General features: G+C 45.5%; 3 protein-coding genes across 3 annotated transcripts; all 3 read left to right on the top strand.

Annotated features, from left to right (window-relative positions):
• Positions 1-1,234: 1,234 nt before the first annotated feature.
• On the top strand, positions 1,235-4,386 carry LAJ45_01910 (uncharacterized protein; the record flags this gene model as incomplete). Its single annotated transcript, XM_046111502.1, has 4 exons — positions 1,235-1,240; positions 1,465-2,338; positions 2,393-4,053; positions 4,126-4,386. The coding sequence occupies 4 exons, from the start codon at positions 1,235-1,237 to the stop codon at positions 4,384-4,386; spliced, it is 2,802 nt and encodes a 933-aa protein (XP_045975446.1).
• A 3,405-nt stretch (positions 4,387-7,791) lies between these two features.
• Positions 7,792-10,519, top strand: LAJ45_01909 (uncharacterized protein; the record flags this gene model as incomplete). Its single annotated transcript, XM_046111501.1, has 16 exons — positions 7,792-7,831; positions 7,889-8,020; positions 8,095-8,174; positions 8,228-8,253; positions 8,314-8,344; positions 8,398-8,487; positions 8,540-8,593; positions 8,662-8,727; positions 8,788-8,830; positions 8,887-8,945; positions 9,004-9,233; positions 9,299-9,848; positions 9,899-10,027; positions 10,077-10,253; positions 10,304-10,400; positions 10,470-10,519. The coding sequence occupies 16 exons, from the start codon at positions 7,792-7,794 to the stop codon at positions 10,517-10,519; spliced, it is 1,854 nt and encodes a 617-aa protein (XP_045975445.1).
• A 1,269-nt stretch (positions 10,520-11,788) lies between these two features.
• LAJ45_01908 (uncharacterized protein) lies at positions 11,789-14,369 on the top strand (the record flags this gene model as incomplete). Its single annotated transcript, XM_046111500.1, has 10 exons — positions 11,789-11,942; positions 12,023-12,567; positions 12,634-12,801; positions 12,881-13,146; positions 13,209-13,257; positions 13,314-13,352; positions 13,402-13,599; positions 13,718-13,927; positions 14,048-14,123; positions 14,287-14,369. 10 exons carry the CDS (start codon positions 11,789-11,791, stop codon positions 14,367-14,369), a joined length of 1,788 nt encoding a protein of 595 aa, XP_045975444.1.
• Positions 14,370-15,378: the final 1,009 nt, after the last annotated feature.

The following is a 15,378-nucleotide window of genomic DNA, read 5'->3' as shown; positions in this document are numbered from 1 at the left end:
ATAGTGTGGGTAGATTTCTTTCTGGTCAGGAGTGATTACATACATGTACATATACCTACTCTCCTCTTATGGGTAGAACAAAGGTGTAAGGATACATCCCACGTCCTGTAGCTACGACTTGATTTGTTCCATAGAATAGGGTACTCTAGGCACCTATTTCGTACGTGAAGGTACAGCATGTATGTACCCATAAAGTTTAGGGGAAAACAACCGGTTGCTAGGCGGGCCGAGGAGGAATATCCCCGCAGCGGCGACGTTTACACGATCCGCATCCGCGAACCTAATGTCTTTGCCTAAATATGGCTCTTGCTCTTTCCTCCACCAGTTTTTTTCTTCTCTCCTGTCTGTTAGAGTAGGACATTGCTACTATTTGTGAACGCATTCGATATCATGTGGTATAAACTACATGTACGTACGTGGAGGTGCAAGTAAAGTAGATAGGATACATGTAACATTGAAAGGGATATTAGGGTCTATTCTTCACATTCTCTCTCCATTGGGGGGAGCGGGGCGGCGGTCAACTGGTGTGGAGATGAGTGAAAGGTTAAGGGCGAAGAACAAGAACAAAACCAAGGGCAAGAACAAGAACTCAGAGGATCGCCGTCACCTGAAGCAGGTTCAATATATATATAGAGCAAGGAAATCCACTCACCACTAGCGACCCTCGTCAGCAGATTGATTGATTTTGTCCCACCCAGCAGCGGAAGGGGGGAAGAAAAAAAAAAAAAAAAGAGGGAAGATCAGTACCTACAGCCACAGCATCTACCATCTGCTGCTGCTGCTATCGAAGTGCTCGAATCGCTTCCTTTTCTTTTGGTTCGTCTTGCCCCTCCACACGCTTTGAGGAAACGTTTTGGGTAAATGGCAAATACAACCTCCTTCACCAATACTACCTCGATACCTGTCTAGATACCAACACCCAGCTATTCCCCAGTATTCTCCCTCCTCCTTCACTGTAAACAGCAACCTCATCTGTTCCCCTCTTTCAGAGCCCCCTTCGATTCATCTACCTCTCCTACCCCCCCCCCCCCCCCCCCCCCCCCTTTTAAGCACATCCTCGCCCTGGGAACTCGACCACGAGCACGCCAGCAACTGACGCAGGTAGAGGTGTAAGCAGCAGCAGATGACCTGGGCCTGACCTTGTTGGGCACTGACAGTTCGGACGCCCCACGACGGTCAGGCACTCGTTTTCTTGTCCTCCATATCTCGACTTCTATAATTACGCCGCTCGTCCATGAAGGTGCGTGCATGAGAGAAAGAGAAGAACAAGCAACTACCAATACATACCCCAAGTGTAACTCTTATATATATGCCCTATACTATTAACTTTTTCTTTCTAATGAGCTTCCGCCCGCTCAACCCTCAGCCCTTTCGTATTTCCCTTAAAGCCCATTCTCTCATTCCGGCTTAGCACCCGTCTTGGTGATTGTCAGCGTGATGATCCGTGCTGATGTTTTAGCTTAGACTGCATCACGGGCACGCGACTCTAGAGGCTTCACCTCTAGCCATGGCTCACGATTATCCATTGACCCTGATCATCATGTTACCGAAGCAATAGGGGATATGTATGGCGAGTACATAGATGAAGAAGGACGAAGACAAAGCTACATTCTACCATCGGACGCATACCCAAACTCTTCACGAGGGGCTAAGAATAGGAACAGCTCTGTGTTTTCGGCAACAGGCGCAAGCGGGTCAGGGAGAGATCGGAGTAGCGGCGGGTCTCAGGGAAACGAACTGTTGCCGGGCTCAACAGCACTAGCTCACCGCTCACCGTCCCCGTCAAGGTCACCCAGTGAAACTGCAAACCAATTCTTTCCTCTTCACGACACCGACTACGAATCCGATCCGGCTGCTGTGGCTCAGGAGATAAGCAACCTCCAGGCCCTTCGTCGGATGTCTATGGACGTCACTTCCACGGCCGATCCCGACTTGCCGTCGTTCAACTCGTTTATACCATCTACACCTCCGGAAGATGGTGGTGATCCGGGAAGCGTTTTTTGGGTTCCAGCACGCCTACATCCGGAACTTGCCCCGAAGGAATTTAGTGCGTATCTGGAGGCGAAGAAGAATGAGATTCGTAGACCACAACGGGATGGATCTTTATCACCAGATGGGGCGGAGGTCAGCGGTGGTCCTGGGCTAAGGAGGAAGAAATCAATGCTATCAAAACAAATCGATCATTCAGATGGTGCAAAGGGATACCGGGATGGAACGGAGGCACTGGGGAGGCGGCGGTCTGGAAAGGAGGGGCCGCCTCAGTTACAGCTGGAAGACTTGATGAACGATCCAAACACACTTATGCGGAAATTGAGTGTTGAGAGAAGAAACGGGGAAGGTAGGATTGATATGGATCTTTGGATACTGAGGCCGGACTCTAATGGTTACTTAGGCGATATGCCAATATTACAAGCTCACCCAGCAGGAGCAGGGCTTCGGCGGTCAACCAGAACGACGTATAGGAGAGGAAGCCTTCGAAAAGGGGAATCTTTCACGAAAAGACAAGTAAAGGCTTCAGAAATAGATACTGAGGAATATACTGCATCCTCACCTCTAGTTGGGAGACCCTCAGGGTTTGGGTTGCAAAGGGTATCAACGGAGCCTATACCTTCAATACCGTCCCATTTCTCCACCAAGAGCCAACCAGAGGGGCAATCTTCGAAGCCAACTCGTTCTGCTAACAAGAAGGTGCCGGCCACAGAACCATCCGCCAGTTCAATTGACCTATCCAATGTTTCCACACCAACGCAGCCAAAACCTTCTGGTGATAGTAAGCATAAATCTGTACCACCGCCACAAAAACAAAGGAGAAGGGCTTCGTCACCAAAAGGGACAACTAGGCCCCGGACAAGTGAACTCGCACCCCCGGTACCGCGCATTGTTGAGACACCCCCGCCATCGGAAGAACCTAAAAAGATAGTCCACCCTGAACGCCATTCTTCGCTAGATCCCCCCTCGCAAACGAATAAGCCTCCAAAACAAACACGACCAGCTATGGTAAGGACACCTGGTGGTTCTGCGGCCGATTTGTCGAATGAATCTATCCAAGCGCCGTCAACTCCAGCTCCAGCTCCAGCTCCAGCTCCAGCTCCAGCTCTCGCTTCAGCTCCAGCAACCCCGCAACCAGGCAATCTCACAAAAGCCAGCCAGCTTATGACGGTTCCGGGTGCCAATACAGTGGATGACAGTAAGGATAAGAGAAGACCGGACTCTTCAGGAAGTGGAGAGTCTTCGAGAAAATCAAGTTGGGGATGGTTGTTAGGAGATTCAGAGCACAAGGCCAAAGATAAACACGATAGGGAGAAAGAAGAGAGAAGGGAGAAGGAAGAGAAAGAGAAAGATAAAGAGAAGAGAGTGCGGAAAGAAAAACGACCCAAATCATCGGACAAATCAACAGAGAAATCAACAAAAGACCATGATAACACTCGCCTTGATCTTCTCCAAAAGTCTATAGACCTAGGTAATACCGGAAAGGTAATAACTGCCGACCCCGTTGGGACCAAAACGGATGAAAAGGCCGATAAAGAATCCAGAAAATCCCGTGGAGAAGAAAAGAAGGACAAGGATAAGGAATCAGGGGGGATCCTGTCGTTCTTTGGGAGCTCACGGAAGAAATCTGGAGGTGATACCTCTAAATCAAAGAGTGGCTCATCCAGGAATCCGTCTCCGTCTCCTTCGCGCGAGCAACCACAGCAAAACTTCTACTACACCAGGTTTCCGATACATATTGAGCGGGCTATTTATCGGCTCTCTCATTTGAAGCTTGCGAATCCGCGGAGACCTTTACAACAACAGGTGCTATTAAGCAACTTTATGTATTCATACCTTGCAAAGGTACAGCAGACACAACCGCATCTGGTACAACAGGCTACTACTGCACCTAGTCGAGAAGCACGCCATCGGGAGAAACAGGCCCAGGTTCTAGCCCAAGAACAGCAGAATCAACAGCAGCAGCAGCAGAGTCAGCAGCAAAATCACCACCACCACCAGCAGCAGCAGCAGAGTCATCAGCAAACGGATCCACAGGGGAATCAGTACTACCAGTACGAGGATGTAAGCTTATAAAACTTTGTTGGCTTCTAATGATCTGGAAAGCGTATTCCTAACTTGGATGATCGAACTTAGGCCTCTTCAAAGGGCGGAACCGACTATGTGGACGACTCACAGATGTACGAATACGAGGATAGCGGGAATGAAAGCACTGATAGTAGACCCCAATCACGAGCTTCGCGGCGCGACCGGCAAGAAAAAAGCAACGGTCACTATGATAATTCTGGATCAAATCGATCAGAACACAACAATGGGGGGAAGCATTCCCATCGAGCTGGAGGCGAGGGCTCTTCAAGCAGTCAGGACAAAATAGCAGGCAGTGATGATATGTGGTGATTGGGCTGTATCGGGCTCAGGTTGATGAGGCACGATGTTAAGGTGGCTTTTTTTTTGCAAACGGCTTTGCGTATGGTGGAGGTTGGTTTTTCATTATCTTTTCCGGTTCGCATATTTGTATTGTTTTTTCCGCCTGTATGGTATTGCGGCGATGGATCTCTGTACCGACAGGCAGGCAGGTTGGTTGATAGTGGAGTTGATTGATGGGCTGGGTTCTTATTTGTGTTTGAAAGAATAAATATATCAGCTGCAAGAAGCGAATACCCTTTAGCTTATTTGTTTTGCTGATACTTTCTTGTTTTTCTTATATTCTTTTCTTATCATTCGTTATCTCAGCTTTGGTTCTACTATAACTTTTATTGTATTACCCCCTCGGTCTCTTGTAAACTATGTATTGCCTTGTTTGCGGTTCTCTTGGGTCTGATAATTTATAGAGCTTCCGGGTTTTCCGTGGTAAATTGTACTTCAAAGAATTGTGCGCTAGCTCGAGCATGACTTTACGCTGTCACTATGCTACTGGGATACGAAGTTCTTAAAATTTGGATATGGCAGGCTTTCGATTTCTTTTTAGGTGTGCTGGTTTTAGCACTTGATGTACGCTGCGAGGTTATGAGACAATGCTAATGCTAGCAATGGATACTAGATCGCCGAAATAGCGATAAACGTGGCGCTCCAGTCTAACCATAGGCCTGTTCGCGCAGAGGGTAGGAATGCGACTATGACATGTATGTAGATGTAGCCCGATATGGGGGCAGCACAAATCAGCAAGGGATAAGATCGAGCCTGTCTAATATGTCTTGAAGACATCGTCAGTTTACTGGTGAAGATACCCTCACTGCATCCGGAAAAACAGCCAGAATATACAATGGAAAACTGTCAAAGAATACTGGCAATGGCGGGAAGGGATGAAATGCAGGGGAGGCAAGGATGAGATGTATCATGTGGTGTTTATGGTGAAGAACGCTGTGCTTTGATGATGAGGTAAACCTTATCTGGTGCTCGTATCACTCCAAGAACTAGGAGCAAGCCAATGGTATGCCAGGAGGGACTGGGCGGAATCAGTGGATGATCTTCTATCCAAACTACAAAGAATTGGCCCACTTAGTCCTACCTATTGGCGAACCTCACTTACTTAGTACCATGTTTCTCAGCTTGATGCCTCCATGCTCCTGGGACCCCAATTGCGACTTGCCCCCCCAAAAAAAAAATTCAGCAGCATGCAGGAAGCTCCTCTCAAAGCTGTGATGCGCATAGATCTCGGTACTTAATTATCCTACACTTCTACTTTTATGTTTACTTTCTCTATTCCCTACCTATGAAGGGAACGCGGCCCCTGTTGGTTCCTGAGCTGTTCTGCCCGAGAAATAATTAAGAGATGTTAGATCGTTATTTAAATTTTTTTTGTTTAATCTATTAATTGCATGAGAGGTTAGATCATGATAAGTGTTTCGTTATTCGATTAGTTTCATAGCCCCTGGTTGCTGCCCGGTTGTGCCATTCTTGCTGGAGCTGTTTCTTTTCGTCCCCTCTCTATCTCATGACTCTCCTTAACAAAAGTGTAGCGTCTTGTAGGTAGAATAGCATCATGAACCGTCACTCGGTCGCCAAGAAATCGCCTCCTGCAGGGAAAATCGGGCGTGGCGCGCATAATCAAACCTTCTCCACTCCTTCTTCCCTTCTGGCGGCTTGGGCGGGGACATTAAATCATCCACTACACCACTAACACTTTTACAGAGTGTTTGTATGTGTGATATGCATTTTAGGCTGTCAAATAGTTATTCGAGCGGCCCAAAGCCCCGGGCCCGAAATTAAATAAAACGTCAGATATATTTACATGCTAGCCTGGAATATCAATATGCCTCGTCATTATCAAGGGCGTTTAGATGGTGCTGGTGAAATGTTGAGCCAGGGCGTCCGGTTGTGCATCATCTTCGATCATGAGCTGATTCTACTCACAAGGTTTGATAGTATTTGAGTGTTGCATACACATGTAATTTGTTACTTTATACAGCCGTACAATGAGTTACTTGCGAATACAAGCTTTTTTTAAAATGCATGTATATAGATTATTAGAATAAGTTATCGAGATGGAGAACTGTAGGAACCAAGTTAGATGTAAAATCGTTATACAAAGCCTAGGTATCTGTTGATTGGTCACGCTCTCTTAATGATATGTAGATAAATCCATAGCAGTAGAGCTTCGCCTATCCCGGTCTTCATCGCTAAAGATATACTAAGTATATATACATACAAGTAGTTTCCGGCCTTCGGCCGGTACTATATATATATCAATCAGTCCAATATACAGGCAAGCCGCTTTGCGGCTTATTTGTCTATTTGCCTGTCAGTCGGGGCTCTCAGGCCGCTGCGCGGCCCTCGACCCCTCCTGGCAGGCAAAGTCCATCACTATATCTGATCTGGTCAATATGTGACTTTTCTGATATATTATCCCCATATATCAACGGATAAGTCAGACAATTTCTCCAGTTAAAACTACAGGTATATCCCTTTAACAGCTACCAAAACGCTAAAATCGAACCACTATCGATTCCCAGAACCAGTAGCAACCCTATTAACACTCTAACACCACTCAGCACAATACCCTATGTTAATATCCAACACAACATGTTTCAAGTGAAACAAAAACATCTCTCAATGAACCAATCAGAAGACTATAAAAGCACATTGCATATGCAGGTTATAATTATATACTTATTAGATGTGTGTACTCACAAATTACATGTAGTATTTCATACAACCTGGACACGTCAAAAGTCAAACACACAAGCTTTTTCGGTACCTTATCGATATATCTAGAACATTTGTTAACAATCTTTCGCAGAAAGATCTATTATAGCCCTATAGGAGCCTTCGAGCAAGCATATCTTGTATATTTGACAACTGATTAAAAACCTCATTCTAGACTCAGTAGGGTTCGTACAGCTATCGGTAGAATTATTGCGGAAACAGGGACCGACGATCACGCCGAGAGCAGGGCGATTTTCCAACGCCACATTTCCGCAATAGACGCCTTCCCGGGCCACTCGAACACCCCCCTCACTCGAACAGTTAACTTAAAAAAGAAAATATCTGCGCTGTAACCGGTTTCTGTACCTCTTGAATTGGGCTTCTCCACCAATAAGCATCAACTGTTCGAGTGAGGGGGGTGTTCGAATGGCCCGGGAAGGCGTCTAATTCTAAGCTCCAACACTACATGATGTAGTTGTGGCTAAGCATTGGCGCTTATGTAATACAAACCCGAGGCTCGGCGCCTATCGTTTTCGTCGTTACACAAACGACAACAGCTTCCTTCTGCGACCAGAATTTTGAAGCTGTCCTCTAACCTCCGTGCAACGTCTATTGCACCATCAACATCCTTCTAGGGTTGCAAGGAGCTCTAAAAATATGACAGACACCGTTCGAATAGTAGTGTGTGGAGATGAGGGTAATTTGCTTGCCCCCCGTGAGACGAAAGAATTACTGGCTAAAAAGTATTACGCAGGCACTGGGAAATCCTCGTTGATCACCTCCTTAGTTAAGGATATCTTTGTGACGAGCAAGATACAGCCGGTTCTCCCTGCAATTACTATTGGGGCCCCTGAAAATGTCACTACCACAATCGTTGATACCACAGGTATGTTCTTCGATTTTGATAGGAAAGCTAGCCAAGCTGTCGAGGAAAGAAAAGACTGAAGCCATTATATAAAGCTCTTCCCCACGAGCGAAATACTCTCTCAAAAGAGATACGACGGTCCAATGTCATATGCTTGGTTTACTCAGATCATTACGTCTGTTATCTACGTCTTCCACTAATATATAATATTATACTGATATCCTTTAGAGTTATGAGCGGGTCTCATTATTCTGGTCAGTCTTGTTCCAGAATGTTTGGCAGTTAAAGTGGCTTACCGTTACAATCTTCCACAGGCTTCCATTCTTTCGTGGCCTAGGGGTGAATGTTGGTGTCAACTCCTCAAGCAATGTGAAAACTGTAGCTGATGATTTAAATAGCTTCCAGTAGTGCTTTGTGCAAACAAAAGTGACCTCTCTCCAGATGTTAACCCAGAGGAGGAAATGATGCCAATAATGCTTGAGTTCAAGGTCTGTGTCAATAAATATTGTTGTGCTGGGTGTCTAACTGATCCTACTCTAGGAAATCGACTCTTGTATTAGAGCTAGTGCAAAAGAGCAGAAAAATATTAATGAGGTCGGTTTTTAACCAAGTTGAGAAACAGGTAGACGGGTTGATACTAACGTCGAATATTTGGAATGAAGCTGTTCTATCTTTGCCAGAAGGCTGTCACTCACCCAATTGCCCCACTTTATGACACCAAAGAACAAGTACTTTCCCATATACTATAAATGTCTATGAGTGGCGTACTAATGCTTCATCTCATCTAGAACCTCAAACCAGCGGCAACAGCGGCTCTTCAGCGTATCTTCTGTAAGTATTGTCATCTGCCAAATACTCGAGCCCCTTATACTAAATTGCACCTGTAGTTTTATGCGATAAGGACCAAGACGGCTTCTTGAATGATTTTGAAATCCAAGAGTTTCAGGTAAAGAGGATAAACCTTAATACATAATTGACGCTAATTAATCGTCTTTCTTCTGCAGAAAAAATGCTTTGATAAAACTCTAACCGATGAAGAACTAGAGGAGATAAAGGCTGTGATTGGGAAAGCTTCTCCCAGCTCAGCAACCGATGAGGGAATATCAGAGAGAGGGTTTATCGTGCTCAACAAAACATTCGCGGAGAAGGGAAGACATGAAACTATATGGGCTATACTTCGGACTTTCAATTACACAGATAGTTTGAGTCTGAAGGATAGCTTTTTACACCCCAAGTACGTACCTATCTATAGCGACGGTGTTCTTCTCGAGGTGCTTGGCAGATATCTAACGGTTTTAGGTTTGAAGTCCCCCCCAACTCCTCTGCCGAACTATCTGCCCTAGGGTATCGCTTCTTTGTAGATTTGTTTCTTCTATTTGACAAAGATAATGATGGGGGTTTGAACGGCGATGAGTTATCTGCTCTATTTGCACCCACACCTGGTCTTCCAACGTCCTGGGTGGATTCCTCATTCCCTTCCTCTACTGTACGGTCCGAAGCTGGTCACATAACCCTACAAGGATGGTTAGCCCAATGGAGTATGACAACCTATCAGGATCCGAAAACGACATTGGCTTATTTGGCATATCTTGGGTTTGAGAGTGGCGAAAAAGGAGGAACAACTGCAGCATTAAAGCTTACAAAGCCAAGAAAAAAGAGGAGAAGGCAGGGGAAGGTTGAGAGGAATGTAGTTTTATGCTACGTCCTCGGAGCAAGTGGTAGTGGGAAAAGTTCAATTTTGAATGCCTTTTTGAATAGAACATTCAGTTCGACATACCACCCAACGATAAAACCGCGTACAGCGGTTAACAGCGTAGAGTTACAAGGAGGGAAGCAATGCTATTTGATCGTGAGTGTTCTTCTCATATCTCATTCTCACTGTCACTAACAAAACCATAGCTTGAGGAGCTCGGGGAGTTGGAGCCAGCTATTTTGGAAAACCAAGCAAAGTTAAATGCGTGTGATGTTGTCTGCTACACATACGATTCTTCAGACCCCGATAGCTTTGCGCATATTGTGGATTTACGAGTAGGTTTACAGCCTGTAGATAATGTTGAAGACACTAATGGTTCTATAGAACCGATACCCAGAGCTTGATGAATTGCCAGCAGTGTTTGCCGCATTGAAAGCAGATCTAGACAAGACTACACAGAGAGCGGAAATACAGCCGGATATCTACACACGAGAAATTGGGATGCCAGCTCCACTGCATGTTAGTGCAGCATGGACATCGATTTCTGAACTTTTTGTTACGGTTTGTCTCGAAAGCACTCCAAAAGTATCCCTACTGACATTATCTCGCAGATTGCGGAGGCCGCTTTGTCTCCAAATACGGCTTCTCCGCGGACAGAGCCAGAGCCAGTTGATAAAACCAATATGTATATTGCAGCAGGGGTCACAAGTATGTTTAATTCCTTACCTCTTCCCGCTGATGTCCTGTCGTAGAAATTTCTAACAGGAACACATGCAGCTTGCACAATATTAACCCTCCTGTTCATGTGGAGGAGATCCAACACATGATTTAATTTCTTAAAAATAAGCGCAAAATATCGGTATATAAACAAAATGTATATGTATGTAAACAGCACAGTATTTAATCATTCGCTCATAAGAAACGTTACTGGTTTTACAGAGATAATTCGCGCGAAATCTAATCTTGCGCCTTGGTGGGCAGCTGGGAAATGTCTCGCCGGATGTCTACATACATCTAAATCATGTACATATATAGCTTGACAAGAAGCTATTATAAACAACGAATTTACACCTTGATTTCTCATCCATTGTTTGTGGATGCGGGAAACTTAGGAATGGATGGACCTAAGATCTCAGTCTTGGGACTTTTGAGACCAAGCAGGCAATAAGCCCATTTGGGGGGGGGGGGGGGGGGTGGCATCACATGTCTCAATCTCTTACTAGCTTCTATCTTGATCGTCTATATCTTCGGGAAAGAGTTTTATTGGCTGGTCTACATCCGGTTTTTATATGCAAGTGAGCTGCAGGGTAAATGAGGGAGTTTTGGCGCTCGAAGGCAACATGATATATCAAGCCTAGGACCGTAGTGCCCCTCTGTCTCCGAAATTCAAGGCCGCTTGTAGTATAAAGTTGCTTATTCAGCGACTAATCACAATTCTATGAATCATGTGATCCACATTGGCATTGAGCCTTGAGTATCCAGCGCGTAGCCTTCAGAATGATAGGTCGACATCACCAGTGATTCACTGAATTGGTATTTCACAGAGTCTGACGTAGTACTTCCTGGTTTGGCACTAATCGTGGGAGGTATTTACTATCCCAACAACAGGAAGATTCGGGGCAAGCCTTAGTATGTAGATGTGGTTCTATAGGTCTAGTATTACCGTCGATATTGGATTTACTATAATTTTCACAATTCAGAGACGATAGGTGACTGCTCGTTAGCTAGTGGTGTCGCGTAAAATCAAATGTTTAACTACGGTACAGTAGGCGATGGCCTTGATGTCTGATCAGAGGACCTGTGACATATTTTCTCGCGGTTGAAGTCGTCGTTGATGTAAGCTGTCAGGCACAATTGGAGGTTGCTTACAGCCGCAATGCACCCTTGTTATGCACTCCACAACCCCACGAACTAGCATGCCCAGGTATCTTGGTGAGACCACACCATCTTCTTTCCCCGACCTCTTCCCCGACCTTTTAATCTCTTCCTACGATTCCCCCTTCTTGTTTTTCTCATCTCCAGTTTATAGTCCTACTTATTAACCCAAATTTGATACTTGATAACTATAGCTACTAAACAACCCTAAGTCTAGCTCGATGTTCGTGTTACCTCCTCCTCCTCCGCGGTACCCAGGTACTGCTGGTGCTGGCCCATGGGGTACAGGAATTCCTGGATCTATGCCGGTGATCGAGACAAACAACACCATTTTGTATCCAAAAGGCCCAGAGCACCGATTTTCTGTTGGTGAAGGTTCGCAACGTCGCCCCAAAGTCCGGACATAGGCCCGGACATAGGCTTCATGGACGCCATCGCTAATAAAAGGGCTATAGGGACATACGTATTGAAGGAAGATATATTCCTTGCGACACCCCCTCCTCATCCTTCTGAAGCTCCCGTCACCAATCTGAACCCTTTGAGTACTGCGCCGCAACCTACAGTAGCTGGTACAAAGCTCTCACTTGTGTCTCTTAGATATCGCAGCTCACCGCATCCCTACCGCAGCCAAACATTTTCTACTGGCAAAGAAAATCAAGAGAGCGATTCAAGAACATCTGCCGAAACTGATGATCAAAGTTCTCTTGGGAAGGCGGCTTCGGGGAGTAGTGTATCTAAGAATGGGGACACTGTGATACCAATGCACCCCGAGAAATTTGGAGGAGGAAATTCATCCTTATCGGCGGCTACTGGGAAAGATGCAGCAAAGAGAAAGAAGCCGAAAAACAACATCGCAAAAAACAACTCATCTTTCGTCTCGAGAATCATTCCACACGAAAACCTAGCCAAGAGGCTTGCAGAGAGGAATGATGAAGATCTATTCGTTTTCGCAAATATCAATAGGGCTTTCAACTGGTTAGATATGGATTCTACGAATAAGGTTCAAGAGTTTTACCTTACCATAACTTTCAATAATCGAAGACTTATATCTTTTGTTTTTCTATAGCAAGAACCCTTGTCAAAGATACTTTTCACCAAGGCACATCCAATTTGCCATGATGTCAACCAGCTCACCAGGAGTTCCAGTCATTTAGACGTGATTATTGGTTTCTCTACTGGGGATATAATTTGGTTTGATCCAATGTCAAACAAATACGCGAGGCTGAACAAAAATGTAGATTTTTTTTTTACCTCTTGGAAAAAAAGTGAATCCGAGACACTTGGCTAACTGGATACAATTTTTCATGGGTTAGGGGATGATAAATTCACATGCCGTTACTGATATAAAATGGCTGCCGGGGTCAGAAAATCTATTTTTGGCCGCACATCAAGATGGTTCTTTGATAGTTTACGATAAAGAGAAAGAGGATGCGTTATTTGTGCCCGAAGACGTGCCAGACACGCTCGGAGTGGCAGAAGATGCTGCGCCAGCTAGTGGAACTGCGAACCTTATGAAGTACTTTGCAGTAAAAAAGTCCGTCAAATCAAAAAACCAGCGGACCAATCCTGTATCATATTGGTCAGTATCCAAGAGTGCAGTCACGGCTTTCTCTTTTTCGCCAGATTGTGAACATATTGCAGTGGTTTCAGAAGATCAATGTTTACGAGTCATCAACTTCGTAAAAGAAAAGTAGGCTCCACAATCACAATCTTCATTGGTAAGATCACGATGTTTACATGGTGCAGGTTATTGGACGTGTACAGCAGTTACTATGGTGGCTTGATGTGCGTTTGTTGGTCTCCGGATGGGAAGTATGTGGTGACAGGGGGTCAGGACGACCTAGTTTCTATCTGGTCCTTCAACGAGCGCCGCATTGTTGCACGCTGTGAAGGACACCACTCCTGGGTTTCTAGTGTCGCATTTGACCCCTGGCGGTGCGATGACCGTACATATAGGTTTGGAAGTGTTGGCAACGATTGTAGGTTGCTACTGTGGGATTTCAGCGTTGCAATGCTTCACAAGCCAAAAGCGGTACGGCCCTTATTTCAACTGTCGTTTTATCGTAACCATGAGAGATTTAGCCCCTCTTATATGAGGGCTTTTCGGTATCCTGACATGAAGTCCTGACGTCTGTGGCTTTGATATATAGGCAGCTGCTCAGCAACACCGAGGAAGCATGTCGTCGCATAATCATCAGTATCCCACTGGCAGGATGCAGGCAGAAAGCTTATCAGGCAGTAGATTGAGATCAGATTCGAATATCGCTGCCTCAGTTCACGTTCATGATGAAAATGGTGACGGAATCGCAGTGCATGGTGTCCAAGAGCGTGCACGGACTGCCGTTTTGCCGCCGATCATGGTAAGTCCAAGCCCTTATCCTTATCGCAAAGTTTTTCCGAAGTTAGGCACCCGCCTAGCTGAAACTCGGGTTTTCCGTGCATGGCGTCCATAAAGATGGGTGGGCTCACTGCGTACACAGTCAAAAGTGATCGATCCGGAACATCTCACCCAAGTTATTTTCCGGGAAGACTCAATCATAACAACATGCGTAGACGGTAAGCAACCGGTCTTTCCTTAACCCAGTATCTCGGCTCCGAATCTGTCTCGATTAGAGCTACAGGGATCCTTGACAGCAGTAACCGAACTTGTTTGCAAAGAGGAGTTCCTTGGAAGGCTAATTTTTTTGCGCGATAAAATTTTTCTTTGGGAAACGAATAGGCCACTTGAAGACTTGGAATAGACCACACATCAATCAGGATAGCAACGGCAGCGAGGTGACTCTTTCCGCCGCCGGGAGTTGATTTCGGAGTCCTTACGATTTCTGAATATTTTTTTCCCTGCTATTTTCCTCCACTTGTTTTCAAATTTCGTCCAGTTTTCGTTTTTGTAGTTGGCATCGTTTCGAAAAAAAAAAGTCGTCACAATATGGCATAATATGGAATATCCATCTATGTGCCCATAGCTTTTTCTAGAAAATCTGTTGCAGATTGATCGTCCCACAAAGCATATCGGCTAAAAATTGCTCTATGGTGGGTCATTAATAAAATCAGATGATATAAATCTAAGTTTTGCAACGAGGGGGAGGGGATTTTGGACATCGCCCATCAGCTGAGTTTCGACCCATTCTCGCTGCAGAAGGGCGATCCGGCGATAGCATCTCGACCATGGGTCAACTAAGACCCAACATCTTTGTCTAAAAGGAGTGGCGCTAAGGGCTCCATAGCGAGAGACCGCGATGACCAAGTGGGGCTATCTGAATCAGTTCGATAGGTCTCTATGCCTGCAGCGCTACTCACAAAACTCGTGGTTCATTCGATTTCCACTTGCTGCTTTGTGTTCCTGAGATAAACGCCCAAACAAGAAACTACATGTAGTCAAGATGTCGAGTGTGGGGGTCACAGATTTCGATGGAGGCCAGATGCGGTAGACCTTTGCGTGGGCAGACAACCGCAGAGAAAGGCAGGGTGAGAAAAGAGACCCACCTGGGCCTTTTGTTAACAGTTCTAGGAAATATTAGGCTGAATCTGTGAAGGTGGAATGGATGTGTGAGTGAGATATATATCGCAATTGGAACATACTGCTCACTCTAGGTACTTTGCATGGTGCGTACAAGTAAGAGGTAAAGTACATGTGTGTACAGTATGAGTACACGATGGGAGCTCTGAGGATACCAAGAATAATAATAATGCATGTGCTGTGTATTATTACAATGTGGTTGTCTATATAGGTAGGTGCAGATGTAGCAGATGTCGCATGGGCTCGGGGTGGATATTCCGAGAAGGAAAGACGGTGCCTGGCGTGTGCCTTACA

The sequence above is a fragment of the Morchella importuna genome, assembly GCF_003444635.1.
Source record: "Morchella importuna strain M04M26 chromosome Unknown Morimp01GS003, whole genome shotgun sequence".
In the NCBI taxonomy this organism is placed as follows: Eukaryota; Fungi; Ascomycota; class Pezizomycetes; order Pezizales; family Morchellaceae; genus Morchella; species Morchella importuna.
Note: the sequence above shows the minus strand (reverse complement) of the source record. Positions and strands in the feature narration are given on the sequence as shown.